Below are 16,627 nucleotides of genomic sequence, written 5' to 3'. Positions count from 1 at the left end.
TTTACCAAAACCCCCAGAATACCTGGAGTTAACTTCTTTAGTTATTAGACTAAAAAGTAGAACTTAAGATTCACCTTTTGCATCATGTTAAAGAGCCAGCAATTCTAAGGCTTCTAGCTAGCCATTTTTTTAATTGGAACAAGTAATAGGTTTATTCCATGCTGAAAAAAAGAAGAAAGAGAACACAACGTTTCGGCCGTGGAGCCTTCTTCAGGTGCAGCTACACCTAAACTATTTTTTTAATTGGATGCCTTAATGATATAATTCTTCACACCACAGCTGAAATGGCAAGAGAAATATTAATTATGAGTGATTTTAATATCCTTAAGTTGTCCTTTTCATTGTGTCTGTTACATGTACCCTTCATTAGAACAAAAAAAAAACCCCACTAATGGCTGTCTGTAATAGAGGAAGGTGGTCAAACAAACATAAGCAAAGTTTTGGTCTAAGGGAGGTCTTCACACGATAATGGGAAATCAGAGAAGGGTCTATAATGCAAAACATGCATTATTTTATAATAATTTAGTACAGTAATATAATTTTAACAGAAACCAAACTGATTATATCAAAAACAAAGTCTTTAAGGTTTAAGGTTTTACATTAAAGTTTAAGGTTTGCCAAGTGTATACATAGGCGTGTTGAAGAAGAGAGGCCGTGCTGCTTTTACTTTAAATTTTATATCAACCTTTCTTAAAGGAAACCCTTGACAAATTAAACTGCTATGCTTTGCATGTATTTGTTCGTAGTTTAAGATAGTTTTTTACTGACACTGCTTTGGATGAATGGTATTGTTAATTATTATTGTTGTTTTATTAAAACATACTACTTAGAGAAACATATTTAATTAAGGGTAAAACAACCGGAAAGGTTTTAAATAGGCATGAGTTGCTTCGAATAGAGACAACAAATCCCTCCCCTTTCAGGAACCCGTCCTTTTGTTTGACAATTCAAGTTGCGTAGGAAATACAGTACTATATTGCAAGGAGTTATGCAATACTGTAACTAGACATGAACTTTAAAGTCCGCGAAAGAAAACTTCCTGGTGAATTTCTGTGGTGGCAGATTAGTGCAAGTAGAGGACGCATCCACGGCCACCGTACAGTTCAGATATGAACCACGACAATCCGGACTCTAACGGCGACAGTATTCCAGGTTTTTTTTTATATTAAAACTTGTATGATGCTATTATGTGATGCGTAGGATATACTGTTTGAAAACAGTTATTTTATGTTTTTAGGTCGTTACATAAATATAATTGCGTCTTCTTTGTTGCTCCTAATGATATAAGAAACATTATTAAATGTCTTACCACGATAATACGAATGTTAGGTCTAATCGTTGAGTACTGAAGGAGAATAAATAATATACCTGTATTCTGATACATGTTTTCTAAATATACAGTTATTATTGGATTTTTTGTTTTTTTACTTTCCTTCTCCCCTTTCATTTGCAGTTCAGTTTATACATAATATATAGTTATCGGAATATGCAAAATATCCAGTAGTTTTTAGCATACTCAGAGCGTGTAATGTTGGCCAGGTGTACTGTACGTTAATTTGACATTATTCTGCCACCTGAACAAAGCAGCAATGTATCGTACCCATTTAGATTTTTTTTTATTTCTGCATAATAGCAATTACTTTCTAATTTTGTGCTCCGAGATTTTATAACTCATATTCCTGTATATTCTTTGCAGATGAAGAAGAATCTACAAGGGAACCTCAAAGGATGTCAAAAAAGAAAATCTTTACGCTAATGTCAATGGCATCCGTAAATTTTAGCTCAATGATTTGCTATTCAATATTAGGACCATTTTTTCCAAATGAGGTACAGTAGGTTCTGTATCTTCTTAGGTTCAGATGAGAGCTCTGCAGATTTATCAGGGAACAGCTTTGTTTTGCTGGACTAAAATAGTGAATAGTCACCTCTGTTAAAAGACTGTCAGCAGATGTTTACTGAACAAAACCACTTTGTACATACAGTACAAGAAATAAATCAATAAACACATTGTTTTTATACCATGTGTTGCAAAAAGAGAATACATCTCTCGAGGCAATTTATTTTTGCCAAAGCTTCCAATGAACACAACATCGCAATACCGCACGATGCATTTGTTCTAAATTCTGTAGAAATGATTTTATTTCAACTAAATAACACGAAAGTAGCACAAAATAGCGCTCATGCAAAACATACAGAAATACATTTGCTAAAGATGGAAAGCAAATTAACGAGCGAAAGCATTTCTGGATACCCACTAGTGATATGGTCTGTTTTTGGTATTAGAAGCTACACTGAAAGTGTCCATTTGGTCTTGCTGCATCATGAAACATTTTAGTTTTATGATTTTTATGAAAGATGCTTGTGTTTTTCTTGCAGGCAGAGAAAAAGGGGGCAAGTCAGACTGTAATTGGGCTGATATTTGGATGTTATGCCTTTTTCAATTTGTTGGGATCTTTAATACTGGGGAGATATGTAAGTTACATTCTGTCTCCAGACTGTTAGCAGTTATTAATGCTTATGCTCTGTCAATTTTGTGATGTCTGCAATAAGTCTAAAATGGTTGTATATATCTATTTTCAGATTGTTCAGATTGGAGCAAAATTTATGCTCGTTTCTGGCCTTTTTGTGTCAGGTGTATGTACAATTCTTTTTGGGTAAGTCTGTCCTTTTGTCATTTTACTGCTTTTGATCAGGATTTTGAACCCCTTTTCTTAAGATTTTGTGTTCTTTTTACCTCAGTCATATTTGCTTTGCTATATATAGAGACATTTGTTGCCTTTAATTTTCAATGTGCACAAGGTTATACAGTATGTGTAGTTTTGATAATATTAATTAAGACACTGTTTAGTGTAATTGCTTTTTTAAATTCTTATTGAAGTATTGATAATAGTTAAATGTCAATAAAAATAATTCCATACATGATGCTTCAGATTCTGAGGACGTATACTGTAAACTAGTAAATGGCTCTGAAATGTGGAATCTGATTATTATTTAAAGGAACTTGGCATGATAAAGTGCTTCAGTGTTTATAGACATATACCATTATCAGAAAAATGGAAACACTGTTGTTTTTGTGGGAATTAAAGGGTATGCATTTAACCCCTGTTTTTAATGGCTGTAATTTCTAAACAAAATTAGCAAAGTCTTGTGACTGACTGTTGTGCTCTGTACAATTCCAGCTTGCTCGACAAAGTGGCGGGAAAAACAGATTTCATAGTGCTGTGCTTTCTCATACGGTCTATAGATGCTATAGGCTTTGCTGCTGCTATGACATCTTCCTTTGCAATTATCGCAAAAGCCTTTCCTAACAATATAGCCACTGTTTTGGTGAGTAGACTTGCTGAGTGTCATGGAGATGTTGGTGCGATGATATTGTTTTTACTTATTTAATGTGCCATGCTTTCATGTAAAATGTGTACTGTATATATTACATAACCTTAATTTACTTAAATTGGAATTACAGATGTACAGTATTATTTTCATACACCAGCACTCTCAACGCACGCACATATGGGATGCCTGAGGGGTAAAGTGCTCAGCTCAGCACTGTCAGGGTTCTGAAAGGTGGGCTGCTGTGCCATAACCCACGGCCATTACAAGCACTTGCACATCGCTGCTTGGGGGAATCGCAGCCACAGCGGACTGATAACATTGGGAAATCCCAAATTATTGATAGATTCTTAGGACCCTGTGCTCTGAATTAGTGTCTGTTAGTGGTTGCCTTGTTACTGGGCTTTTTCTCTTGTGAATTCTGTTACTACATTGATTCTTTACATTTTTTATGTGTTTTAGGGGAACTCACTGGCACAACTTTATATCTTATTTCAACTAAGATATACTGTTTATAGCTTACACACAACATAAAATAATAAACTGCTGATGACCATTGCTCCAGTTTGGTATTGAGACATTAACTAATGATTTTTGGGTTGGCAGACTTTTGTTGGCACGATATATCTCACGGACATTAGAGAACGGGTGCTTACTTGCTGAGACTTTTGTGACCTGACACAGATGCCTGCAGTGTCATTGATGAACAGAGTAAGAATGTAAGGGAAGTGCTCATACTTCGAAATAAGCATGAAATACAGTAGGGTCTCGACGTGTGTGAGGTTTTGGTGCAATGAACCGTCACAAACAGCCAAATTAATCAACGGTCCACCCCTATACATAATGCGTAATGTACTGTACTACAGTTTATAGTATCTATGGTTAAAAAACATACAGTGGGTAACCCTCCCTTATGTGACAATTAAAGTACTAATGTTTTGGCTTCAAGTTCAATACCACCGATCAACTAAAAGAAAAAACAGTAAACACAAACTTATAAGGATTAGCTAAAATAACAACGTGAATCCCTCCTGCCGGCATTTCTCTCTCTGCCTTTGTGACACCCTGCTGCAATGAACAGGGCAATCAAACTGTCAGAGACCTGTAAAGATGTCTCCAGACTGTTACTCCACCATTGTGGACATAGAACCGGGAGTGTCTAAGACAATATGAAAACAAGACTTCATTGAGATGTGGATGCTGGGTAGGTGGTACTTGGGCAGGCGGCTGGGAGAGATTTACTAGCTAGATTTGTCTCATGATCCAAGTCTGTTGTGCAGCTAATTTGAAAGTTGTGGATAACGACCTTCAGTGCAGTTTCATCCTGCTCTGCTCTTCTTCCATACAAGACCCCGTTGGCCAGACTGAATCACGAATAAGTGAATTTGCTAATGCTGAATTCTCAGAAGTCAAGACCCTACGGTATTGGTAAATATAGTATACAGGAGCAGTATGTTAGATAATTAGGGTAATATTGTACTTATTATCTAGCTATATTAAGAGGCATTATAAATACCACAAACAGTTGTTTCCAGTATTTCTTCAAAAGCATATATTCCTTTTCACAAATTATCAGTAAATATTGTTTCATTCATTTCACATCTCAGCAATTACTTGGCCAAATGTGAAAAATTAGTCATGGCTGCTTGCATATTTCTCACTCACCATATAGTTTTCCAGACTTGCAAATGTAGTTAAGGTTGAGGTGATCTTCACATTACTGTGCCTGTGAGCTTGGGTACAAAAAGCTAAGGAAATGTGCAGTATTCTTGTTTGAACCAAATTACCATGACTCCTACAAGGCACTGTAGATGGAAAGGGGCCATTGAGTTGCTGAAGCAGGCATGTCAACATCCAGTGTTGCCAGACAACAGTCACGTATCTGTGCAGCACGTGACAATATCTTGTCTACTATTCTAGTACATTCAGGAGGCTCCAGCTCAGTACTCACTCAGCAATATAGAAAACAAGCTTTTTAATTAGTTCACTAAAATAATGGAACACAGTCATATTTAACCTCCTTTGATGTGATAATGTTTGAACATTAATGTGTCATAGGTGCACCAGAATTATGTAGTCCACTTTGTTGCCTAAGAACAAATTGTTTTCCAATTCGTGCTTGTTTTAGTAAAATCTGACACTAAATTTATTTGTTTAAGGAAAATGAATATTGTATGGCTTAAATGCATCCATTCATTTTCTAACTGCTTCATCCAATTTTGGGTTGTGGGAGAGCCAGAGCCTAACCCGGCAAGGACTGGACAGGATGCCAGTCCATCACAGGACAGACACACTCACATCAGGACCAGTTTTCCTAGAAGCCTATTAACCTACCCATGTGGACTGTGCGAGGAAACTGGAGTGCCAATCAAAAAGCCCAATCAAACATAGGGAGGACATATTGTTGAATCGGAAACTTGACTCACGTTCCATCAGAGAAAGGAGTCTTTATTGCGTACACAAGGAGCAGACACTTAGCGAGATAGCAAAGTGGAGCTCAAACTGCAGCTGATCTTCTCAGCACATATATATACAGTATATATTATAATGAGCAGGTTACAAAGTTCTTATCATCGGGTTGCTAAGCAGCAGAGCTCGATCTGTGAGAGTACAAGTACCGAAATAAGACAAGAGTGCAGGTGTCACGCACTTGGGAACTAGGCAGAATGCCCAGGACTTCAAGGCCACAGGATTTACTGAACTAGAAACGTAGACTTAACTTGATAAAAACTTTTAAAGTCTTTATTACTTATGAACATGCTGATAGCGCCCCAGGTCCAGAATTGAACCTAGGGCCCCGGCGCTGTGAGGCAGCCTGCCTGACAGCTAGTTAGTACCTGCCTGACTAAATAGTTTTGCTAAAAATGATTACATATTTTTAAATGCAGGATGCTCAAAACATATTCATACCATAGAAGCAGGTATTTAGTAAATTCCTCCTTTGACATAATTACCCTGTGAAAGTGCTTCCTTTAATCCAGAAGTACTCTTTTAAACTACGCATGAGGGATATTTGACCACTGCTCTACCAGAACCCAGGTTGTCTGTCTTGCACTTGTGATCTCCATTCTTTAGCTCTTAACATAGAGCTCCTACGTAGACTGTGATTTTGCCAGTGCAAGACGCAAAGATCAAAGTTATCATTTAGTTCATTCTTTGAACAATTCTCTTTGGGGACAGGGGACAATGTACTTTTCTCCATGCTGATGTGGCCCTGATTGTTTTCCTTCTGTGTTTGGCCTCCATTAATATCCAGTGGCAATTAAAGTTGACTTTGAGACCCTTCCTTAAATTGACTGAGGTCTTATGAAATGTCTATATGACTAAAAAATGTCATATGATATAGGAATATATTTTCAAGATAAATAAACTTTTCTGGGAAATATCTAAATATGGAGACTTGCAAATCATTTTAATAATAAATACTACTAAGATATCAGTGTTTATATAAAACTGTTCCTGTGTTACAGAAGTGTGAACACATTTTGTCACTAAATTCAGTCTAAATTAAGTGCATGCACTTAATCTTAAAATACTCTAAATAATATATATTTTACTGAAATCATTTACACATCTATTTGTTTGTTTTTTGACCTAATGTATTTATGAAGGCCATGAATAAAGTTGGGTGGAGGAGTGCTTAGCATCTTTGCTTTCTAGTGCTGGGGCTCTGGGTTCAATTACAGACATACAGTACATTGGCAAATTTTTGCAGAAGCCAGTTTAACCTGCCAGTATGTTTTTGGACTGTGGGAGGAACCCAAAGCAGCCAGAGGTAACCCACACAAGCGCAGGGAGAACATGCAAACTCCACACCCAGGGCACTCCAGGAATAGAAGTGCCTCAGTGTTACAAGGCAGCAATGCTAACCACTGTGCCAGCATACCACCTTTTATATTTTATATTTCCTTAGTTATTCATTCATATTGCTTTAGCTTTGTTACTTTACTTTCTAATTACGTCAATTTTTATTGTCCTAGAAAGCTCTAATCAGTGAGCAATCCATCCCAGCTTGATAAAGACATTGTGGGGGGAGTTTTTCTTGCTCTTGTCAGTTAGATGTCCTAATAAGATAATGATAGCCAGCAAAATGTTCCCTAACTCATGTCATGTACTTCTCAATTTGTAAGGCGAAAAAAAGTTGAATTTGGCAAAGAAAAATTCCACAGTACTCGAAAACATTACTAAAATACAAAATAATGGTTCTGATTGTTATTTCGATTTTGTTTTGTAAGCCACTGTACTCTCTCATGCCCTTGTTTTAATTATCGTTATCACCAAGGTTTAAAAATGATGTCTGAAAAGCTTTTAATATGAGATAGTTGAGGATTAACATTGAGGATTAGCATTATTAATGTACAGTAAGAATTTTTGATGCATAAGAGTTATTCAGAATTACCCATCCATGTATGCCGCTTCACTGTTACAAAGAGAAATCATATTTTTACAAAATGTGTGTTTTCATACAGCATGCTTTGATGTAATGACCTGTGAAAGTTAAAACATTATACAGTGTTTTTTTTTGCTTTTCAGGGTAGTTTGGAAATTTTTACTGGGCTAGGCCTGGTGCTGGGACCTCCCATTGGTGGATTTTTGTATCAGTCATTCGGCTACAAGATTCCTTTTATCGGTGTGGGGGGTATTCTCCTAGTGATGGTGCCATTTAACATGTGTGTTTTACCAAACTATGGTAGGTCTTTTGCTTGATTGAGTCCTGTCAGAGACAAAGAAGTCAGTTCCTGAAATATGCAACCAGACAATTTTGCTTTAAAATTCCATATGTAATATTTTAAATATTGAATCAGGTCCAGGACGTCTGCTGGTGCATGCCCTGCCCCAGACTCTGGTTGCATTTGATTCAAAATGTATAAGGCTCTTGTGTTGTTTATTTTTAAACTGCTTTCCTCTGCTTAAGCTCTAATTGGCAACCAATGATAGCTTTGATTCCAAAGTAGTGAAAAGTATTCATTTTCCTCTAGGTGCAATTTGTACTTGTTATTAACTATCATGATTCTGAAAATTGTGGTTGTGATAGCTGATCACTTTATCTCTGTTACTTCAACAAGGATATTTAATCAAATGTTCTTGTTTTAATTGCTGGCAAAAATAAACAACAACCATAACATCATCCACTCTAGGCTATGTTGCGATACTGCAGATCTGAAATTAGTTAAATAGGCTCTAGGATTAGAGATCTGCCTCTCCTGCAAATGCTGCATGAGGGAATTGCTTAACAGTTCTGATGATAAATGAAAAGCAGCTGGCCTTGTTAGTGATTAGCAGAGTTTTAGTGTTTTAAGCTTGGAAAACAAGTTAGCTTATGGTAAGTATACTGAGATGCCATGATTAAAAGTAAGTACAGAAAAAGAAGAGCTCTAATTATTATACAAGAGGCAAACAAAAAGCTTTGCAGCTCAGGTATATAGAAATAAATAAGCAGTTCACCCGCTTTATTTCTTGGTGGAATTGAGGGCATCTTCATGTTGATGAATTGTACTGTGTAGCACACACTAAAAACTTCACAGTAAGATAATGGAGGCTGGGTTTGGGCTGGTGGATGGATGCTTCAGTTGTTTAATCCAACACTGGTAAATGCTAGACTGTATACCCTGGCCTTACATACCAGTGACTTGTTGTGCAACACCACAGATCAATTCCCTTTTCTGATTTTTTGCAGATGGCTTTTTAAATCTGGCCTATCAAGTCAACATATTAATGATTGTAGTCAATGAGCTGTACGCCTTTAAATTCCAGAAGATGCTAGCTGTATTCTTGTCAGCTGAGTCTGTGCATTGAATCAGTGATGATCTGAGCGTCACTGTGGTGAATTCATGGCACAGAGAACCAAACTCTGCTGGATCAGTGCAGAAGGGCTCCAGCCACTCTTGACTTAACTCTGCTCTGGTGATTTTATTAGTTTAATTTGGGGCTTCTCGTGTGGCTGAACCGTTTCACTGAACATGACTTTCATAGATAAAAGTCCTTAATGCTATTTCTGCAACTTTGATTCAGCCAGCTGACAATATCACACTTTCCTCAGCAGAGGTTGTTTCTGATCTGGTGGCATCCAAGGTTCATCCAGACCAGGATTCAAACACCTTCACCTATTTTGTCGAACTCCACAATTGGATGTGTCCATGCATTTGCCTGAAGCTCATTCTTCCTTGCACAAACATTTAATGACACCATGTTGCTGAGGTTTTAATTTAATTTAATGACCCCATGATTCAAAGAACAAAATACCTTAATTCATGCACGGAGATATGAAGATGAAATTAGTCATTAATTGTAATATGCTAGTCTATATGAGTTTCAAAGCTATTTGAATGCCCTTGTGTATACTAAAATGGAAAAAGCAACTACAACTGCATGCATGCTATTAATAAAATTAAACTGTTTGGAATAGAAAGGACATGATAGGGTGAAGGACAGTTTGCTATTGTATTACCTGATCAGCTGATACACACTTGAGCAGCAATGCAAGAGTTAATCGTAAAAACTGACTTTTAAATCATTTCGATTACAAAGTGTAGAGAGAGTTATTCACTAGTTTTAGGAATAGAGTGGTTCAGAATCACTTTTTATGTTCCCTAAAAGGTTTATTTTAATTTTTAGTAATAATAAAAATTGTAATAATATTTTATCAGTGCTTTCAGTAGTAACCCATCCTACTTTACCCAGAGATAATGATATTGTGCTGAAATTAGCTTTGTTATTCGTTTCCAGATGCAAATCCCAGCAAAGACTCATTCTGGAGACTCTTCACTCATCCAAAAATTGTTTTAATTTGCTTCATAGTCTTTTCTGTGAGTTCAGGTCTTGGTTTTTTGGATCCAACCATGTCTCTCTTTGTTTTGGAAAACGTGAGTTGTAGTCCTGGAAAAAAAAAATTTGGGAAGTGCTGTGATCTAGAAAACATGAATTGTACATGCATTGTACCAGCTGAATAAGTATTTTTTACATGCATTTTTGTATACAAATTGTCATGAAGAACAGGGTAAAATGCAAGGTCTTTTTTCTTCATATTAACTTTCAACAAAAAAATTATATTACAAATGATTTCTGTTATAATATAAGTATAATATAATTCTGTTATAGCACTGTAAAGTTAGCTATAATTGATGTTTCAAGTAATTTTTTTCCCATAAATCCATTTAGCATCAAATAACTTTTATATGGATTCTTTTTATAGGTTTTTGGATTTAAGTAGGAAAGAGTTTTTTAATCATTAATAATAAAATAGGTCTTGGAGTCCTTCAAAACTATATGATTTTGATTAAACTAAATATTTTTTATCATATTACCAATATAGTTTATTTAATATAATCATTTTAAATTGTGGAATCGTGCTTCTGCATAATGTCTCTGTCTTTTTAATTAGTCCTCTTTGCTACTTAGTAGTAGATAACCCCAGATTGTTTTTAAAAAAGCGCCAATATTTGAGTGGCTTTATTGTAATTCTGATTTTTTATCATATTTCCTCAGAAACAGGAGACAAGCTGTTATATGCCTTTCATTTAAAAGACAGTGTAGTAATTAAAAGCAAGTGTACATCTGTTGCTAAAATGCATCACTACATCAACTCAGTTTTTTTAGTTGTCATAGTACGAACTTTGAATTCAAACTTTGTGTCTTCTGGTATATCCGTTCATTTCTTTGAAATGCACAGTGTCCTGCTGCTCCTTGGTGGCTGCAGTAGAAGCCCGTTGGCTACTGCAGAAGACTTGGCATTTTACACAGGAATTACATAGCTCTCTCTTTGCACGCTGACAACTGGCATGACTGCTTTATCATCAGCTGCAGTTCTGTATCATTCTGAAATGCACTCTTCTCTTGCAGTTTAATCTACCTGCTGGTTATGTGGGACTTGTGTTCCTTGCCGAGGCACTGTCATATGCACTGTCATCACCACTACTGGGGGTTGTTAGTGATAAACTGCCTGTAAGTATGAAAAATGCTATTACTACTATTGAAGTGTCAACAATTGCACTTCAAAGCAACAAGTAGGAACCGAGGTGTTGTCTGAGCTGTAGGTGGCCTGAGGGACTATGAAACAAAGGGAATCTTTTGGTTAACCCTCATCAGCTCCAAGTTAAATCACGAAGGGTCTCCATCAGTCAGAAACCCGGAATAGAAAGGAGTAGGCAGAAATGGGGAGAGACAGAGAAGGAAAAACCAGAGAGAAGAAGTGAATCAACCTTTAAAAACAGATTCTAGCCTAGTGTTGGAACCTTGTTCATGAGAGCTTGCAGTCCTCTTTTTCAGGAAACATATTTGTTTTCAAAAGAAATCCCCAGGCTAAAGATGTTCTCTCCTTGTCAGTGATGCAGTTCTAGAACAGGGAGATTGATTCCAATTTACTTTGCAGCATTTAAATTTATAGGAAGTGTGGTGTCTCCGGGGGATAGTTTATGTAAACGAAGGTAGTACTTACACCACACTTTACTGTCCTCAGATCCGTGGCGTGTCTTCCAACACAGTCCGTTATCCGTTCCCTTAGTCCTGATTCGTTCCGAGTTCCAAAAGTCCGTAGTAAAGACAATCCGCGATGTATCCTAAACCAGTGTCCGTAATCCAAAATCATAAACCTTTCTCCTTGCAGTCGTTCGTTGTTCCTTAGCCCGATCCGTAACAAGCACCTCTTTCCACTCTTTTCCTCCAAAACGCATTCACCTTCCCGGCTTCCGCCCTGTTCACTGCCTCCGGGCCACTTATATCCCGGTTCCTGATGCGTCTCAGCTGTGTCTCGTTGTCTCTTAAGGTAGACCCTTTCCATCTACTAGTCAGCTGATTCTTTTTGTCCGCCATCTCGCTAAGGTCCATCTCTAGCATTTTCAGCGTTTCGTTTCGGAAGTACCTGTTAGAGATGACCCTTCCCCGTGTCCTCTTACAGAAGGGAGGTGTAGCTCTAGGTTGTAGTCTGTTTTGTTAAGGATGTAGGCTTAACTTTCTTGTTGGCCTGTTTTGGCATTACTGTATAGTGGGTTTCAGAAATACTGGGTTAGCGGTGTGGGTTTTTCTGGGTGGTCAGGCCTCTGAAGCACCCTATCTGTAAAAAGAGTAACTTGTATGTTGTATGCTGTTTACTGTGTTGTTCAGTATTTGTTATGGTTAATATTTGTTTATCCTGGTTTGCCTCTGATTTAGTACTCTCCCACCAGAGCTGTGTCAGATAATGAACTTGGGTGCCTCTCACTTTACCAACCAGTCAGGTATATTTTGGCATATCTCTGAGAACTGAGGGTTGTAATTACTTAACTATTAATCCTGCTCTGTCAATTTGTGTTTTCTTTACCCCTGTATTTGTAACAATACCTTGTCAATTGTGTGTTACGATAATATTGTAACGCAACGGGGGCTCAGGCGGGCGCCCTTGCCGCATTAGGTCGGCCCCCCACCGTCGGGGGCTCGAACCCGGGACTCCCGCGTCTCTCTGCAGTGACCCAGCCCCGTGAGCTAAAGAGAGATCTCCCTACAGCCCAGTAGCTGTAGTCCTGCTATCACAGGGAAGGGCGGTGATGTCACCTGCTCTGGTACACCGGCTCTTACACAGTGCCTGTCGGCCGTAAGCGTTACAATATATTTATGATTAAAAAATAACTTTAGCTTTCTTTAAGTGAACAATAACATTTGGAAAATACCTTTTTGACTGTCATTAATTATGTCTCTGTTGCAGTTGGTAAGAAGATGGCTGATGGTCATGGGTGGCCTAGGAACAGCAATTGCCTTTTGTTTACTAGGTCCTGCTCCTATTCTGCACATCAAAAGGTTGGTTATGGTTGTTTTTCTCCACAATGTACTGTAGTTTTGCTGAGGTCTATTTTGGTTGTAATTTCTAATAGATGTTTTTTTTATTTCAGTCAGCTGTGGTTATTTGTTCTGATGCTGAGCATTATTGGATTTTCCCTGGGAATGACTGGCATTCCAACATTCCCGGAGGTCCTTACATGTGCTTAGTAAGTACTGGAATTCCTTGTCTTTACTTGATGTAGACAAATTCCAGTGGTGGCTTGGCATGATTCATCTTCATTGAAGATGAAAGTTCTTTTTTCTAAATCCAGTAGTTTGTGCAGAGTTGATGGAATATTTAGCAGGCGGAAATCCTCAGCTAAAGAACTTTTATGCATACTGTAATTGGCTTAATTCATGACATTTGAAAGAATGTGTACAAGATTGCTTCTAGACATTTTTTATGGGACAATAACACCTACATTCTGTTCATAATTAGGAATAAAAAGTTATGCAAGGCAGATTTACTGTTGTACATAAAACGAGATAAACATTGATCGGTTTAAGGAATTAGAATAGCTTAGCAGTATGTAAATTGTTTGTGCTTCTCTCTCAGTGAAAATGGATTTGAGGAAGGCCTCAGTACTTTAGGACTGGTGTCAGGAATGTTTGGAGCAGTGTGGTCTGCTGGGTAGGTAAAATTAATTTTGTTGGTATTCCATGAATTATGCCATTAACAGATCTGGATGTTACTTTGCTCATCTGAATATGCAAACAATTAAGCTCTTATTGTGGTATTACTTAGATATGAGACAAGGTACCCAGGTTTTTAAATGAGAACAGCTATCTTCTGTAAATTTAAACAACAAACAATGCAGTTACAGTAGTTGCTAAAGAAATGAAAAGCATTCAGATTCTGCTGATTTTCGTTTTACCCTGTGCATTAATAGTTGTATTTGTGGACATTGGTGTGACTGAAAAAGTAAATTTTTAAACATGAGTCTAGTCTGTTGGACCCTCTGTTTTCAATTCATGCTTTTTAAAGCCATAAATGAAGTTTGCAATTGCAATTTATATTATTTATTTTTTTGTCCAGGCTGTGTACCTTAATAATTGATTGAACTTACAAAATGATTAAAAATGCAGTGTTACTTTGCTTAAATTCAGCAATGTTCTAAACTAATTGTTTAATGTGTTTTCTTCATGTAGTATGTTCATTGGCCCCACACTTGGTGGTTTCACAACTCAAAGGCTGAATTTTCAATGGGCTGCGGTCATTCAAGGAGGAATACCCTTTCTTGCTGTAAGTACAAAATGTTATAGAAATTGAGCGGTGTAGATGATCATGATTGGTTCATTAATTTTTGGAAAGTAACTCCTTTGGAAAGAGATGACAGGAGCTGGTGGGAAGCATTTTAAAAAAAGAAAAGAAAGCAAACTTGAATTTCCAGACAAAGTGTACCGTCAGATCCATAAAGTAGTTTTCATTATTATTATTAATAATTAATAATTATTAAGACTCCAGACATTGGGAGATTATTGGCTTAATTGCATTTTACCCAGATGTAAAAAAAATGTATACTTTTTCCAGATACAAAACTAAAAACTGGAAAAGGGAAATGTCCGTTGCGAAAATGAGTACAGGTAGGAAGGGGGAAAAGAATGGAAAGGAGAAACCGCTGCTCATAGCAGACGTTCACAAGCACATGGGCTTTTTGATAGATGCCTGAAGTCCATGTTTCATTTCCAATTTAAAACACTTCATGCCAAAAGGAATACTTGCGAGTTTTTGGATCCTTTTATATTGAAACATGTTTTCACATTTTGCTTTTTTAGTCGTTCTTATTGGGACTTTATTTCTTCATGGAGGCAATAAAGAAGAAAAGGTAAGATTTGTTTTATCCAGTTTGTATTAGCATGTTCAGTGGTGTAATTCAGGAGTACCAATCCCATAATGGAAGATTCATAGGAAAGATGTAGTGAGCTGGATGAGAAAGGGAGTAATTCTTTGGTAACACGTTTAGATTTCTGTAGAAATACAACTTACTTTATTTAAGCTGCTATACTAGACCACAAGTTGGCTTCTGTTGTTATGCCTTTTTTTAACTGATGCTCACACTCTTGAGTACAACAAATATCATCTTTCTTATGATATACAGTACCATGGAAAATAATGTTTGTATTACTTTCCAATGTGTTAACATAAAGATATTTTACTACTACAGTTGAACAGTTTTCACAACTTACAGTGCACTATTCTTATTAGCCTTATGCTAATTTAATTTAAATAATCACTTAACCAGCATGCAGAGTATTCTATATGAATACCTTTTTCAATGTTTAACTCTCTGTGAAATCTAGGTCCTGTTTCTTACTAAAGCTTACGTGTTACTAATAAAACTCACTCCACCTGCTGGCAGATAAGCAAAATAGCAGTCTGTTTACAAAAAAAGGTTAACGAATGGGTACTGGACATTGTAATTTAAAAAAATGTATTTTGGAAATCTGCATCACATTAACAAGTTTTGGAGATCTTACAATATGTGTCCTGTTTATTGTAGCTGCTGCAGAAATGTTTTCTGCACACTGATACTGTAGATTATTCAGTTATGGCCCTGAAAAGCCCCAGTCCAGCAGGTATTATTGTTAAGCAATGGAACAGTTGAATTACGAGTGATCAAGTACCCATCCATTCTCTGACTGTTTCAAGGTCACAGGGAAGCTGGTGCCATTTCGGCAAGAAACTGGCAAGCAAGGGTACAACCAGGACAGGACACCGGTCGATCACAGGGCATACATAATCACAGACACATATACACACACTCACATAATTTTCCCTAGTACCAGTTAACCTACCAGTATGTCTTTGGACTGTGGGAGGAAACTGAGCACCCAGATGAGACCCACAGAACCATGCAGGGTCCATACAAGCTCCACACAGATAGCACCCCTGGTCTGAAATTGAACTTAATTGTTAACATTAAACATTTTACTCATTTCATACCATGGGATGAAGTTGACCATCGTTATTTCTTTAATGAGGTACAAAATAACATGGGTTGATCCCTTGAGTCAGTTACTTCACTGAGTCAGGCCCAGCAGGTGGGGTGCCTCCTTGTCTTGAAAGTGATAGGCCATTCCGACCTTTAAAAGTACATTTCTGACATTTGGAGAATAAAAAATCGTGTTGTAAAAAGTTTGTCTGTCAAAAATAAGTGAGCTTTTCTTGATCCTAGGTCTCGTCAAGTAGTTCACGCTATTGGAGAAAGAACTCCTCTCCTGAACAGCAGCTCAGCTGAAACACAATGATGCTTGAAAAGAGAACATGGTGAATGATCAAAACCTACAGCAGAAAATCTGGGTTATAACAGAAATGCAGCAATGTTTTTTTTTTATTTATTTTGATTATTTTTGTTTAATACACTGAGAACTTGATGTTATGCGTTCACCTTAACATGTTTACGCACTTTTTATAAATTAATGAAACTTTTTTAGGATGAGAAGATATAGTTTAGGCTTGTTCTTTATGCCACAAAATACCATAATAAAAACTTCACTTTAATCGACA

At 37.0% G+C, this 16,627-nt stretch overlaps 1 protein-coding gene across 3 annotated transcripts; it reads left to right on the top strand.

Annotated features, from left to right (window-relative positions):
* Positions 1-73: 73 nt before the first annotated feature.
* slc18b1 (solute carrier family 18 member B1) lies at positions 74-16,625 on the top strand. Of its 3 annotated transcripts, none has more exons than XM_088625326.1 (14): positions 74-287; positions 1,697-1,827; positions 2,377-2,472; positions 2,581-2,654; positions 3,180-3,327; positions 7,864-8,020; positions 10,057-10,193; positions 11,170-11,271; positions 13,007-13,098; positions 13,191-13,286; positions 13,676-13,750; positions 14,269-14,362; positions 14,896-14,945; positions 16,296-16,625. In XM_088625326.1, exons 2-14 carry the CDS (start codon positions 1,729-1,731, stop codon positions 16,366-16,368), a joined length of 1,293 nt encoding a protein of 430 aa, XP_088481452.1. In that variant the 5' UTR covers positions 74-287; positions 1,697-1,728; the 3' UTR covers positions 16,369-16,625. The 3 variants fall into 3 exon arrangements, with proteins under 3 accessions (XP_088481452.1, XP_088481453.1, XP_088481451.1); XM_088625325.1 differs by lacking the exon at positions 74-287 and adding an exon at positions 913-1,152; XM_088625327.1 differs by lacking the exons at positions 74-287; positions 2,377-2,472 and adding an exon at positions 911-1,152.
* Positions 16,626-16,627: the final 2 nt, after the last annotated feature.

This window comes from Lepisosteus platostomus, chromosome 3 (genome assembly GCF_059453375.1).
Source record: "Lepisosteus platostomus isolate fLepPlt1 chromosome 3, fLepPlt1.hap1, whole genome shotgun sequence".
In the NCBI taxonomy this organism is placed as follows: Eukaryota; Metazoa; Chordata; class Actinopteri; order Semionotiformes; family Lepisosteidae; genus Lepisosteus; species Lepisosteus platostomus.
Note: the sequence above shows the minus strand (reverse complement) of the source record. Positions and strands in the feature narration are given on the sequence as shown.

Excerpts from the sequence above, each read along its gene's own strand:
- slc18b1 (XM_088625325.1), top strand. The coding sequence starts at position 1,110 with ATGAACCACGACAATCCGGACTCTAACGGCGACAGTATTCCAG. Across the intron at positions 2,655-3,179 it reads GTATGTACAATTCTTTTTGG|CTTGCTCGACAAAGTGGCGG; the intron begins GTAAGTCTGTCC and ends GTACAATTCCAG. Across the intron at positions 10,194-11,169 it reads CTCTCTTTGTTTTGGAAAAC|TTTAATCTACCTGCTGGTTA; the intron begins GTGAGTTGTAGT and ends CTTCTCTTGCAG.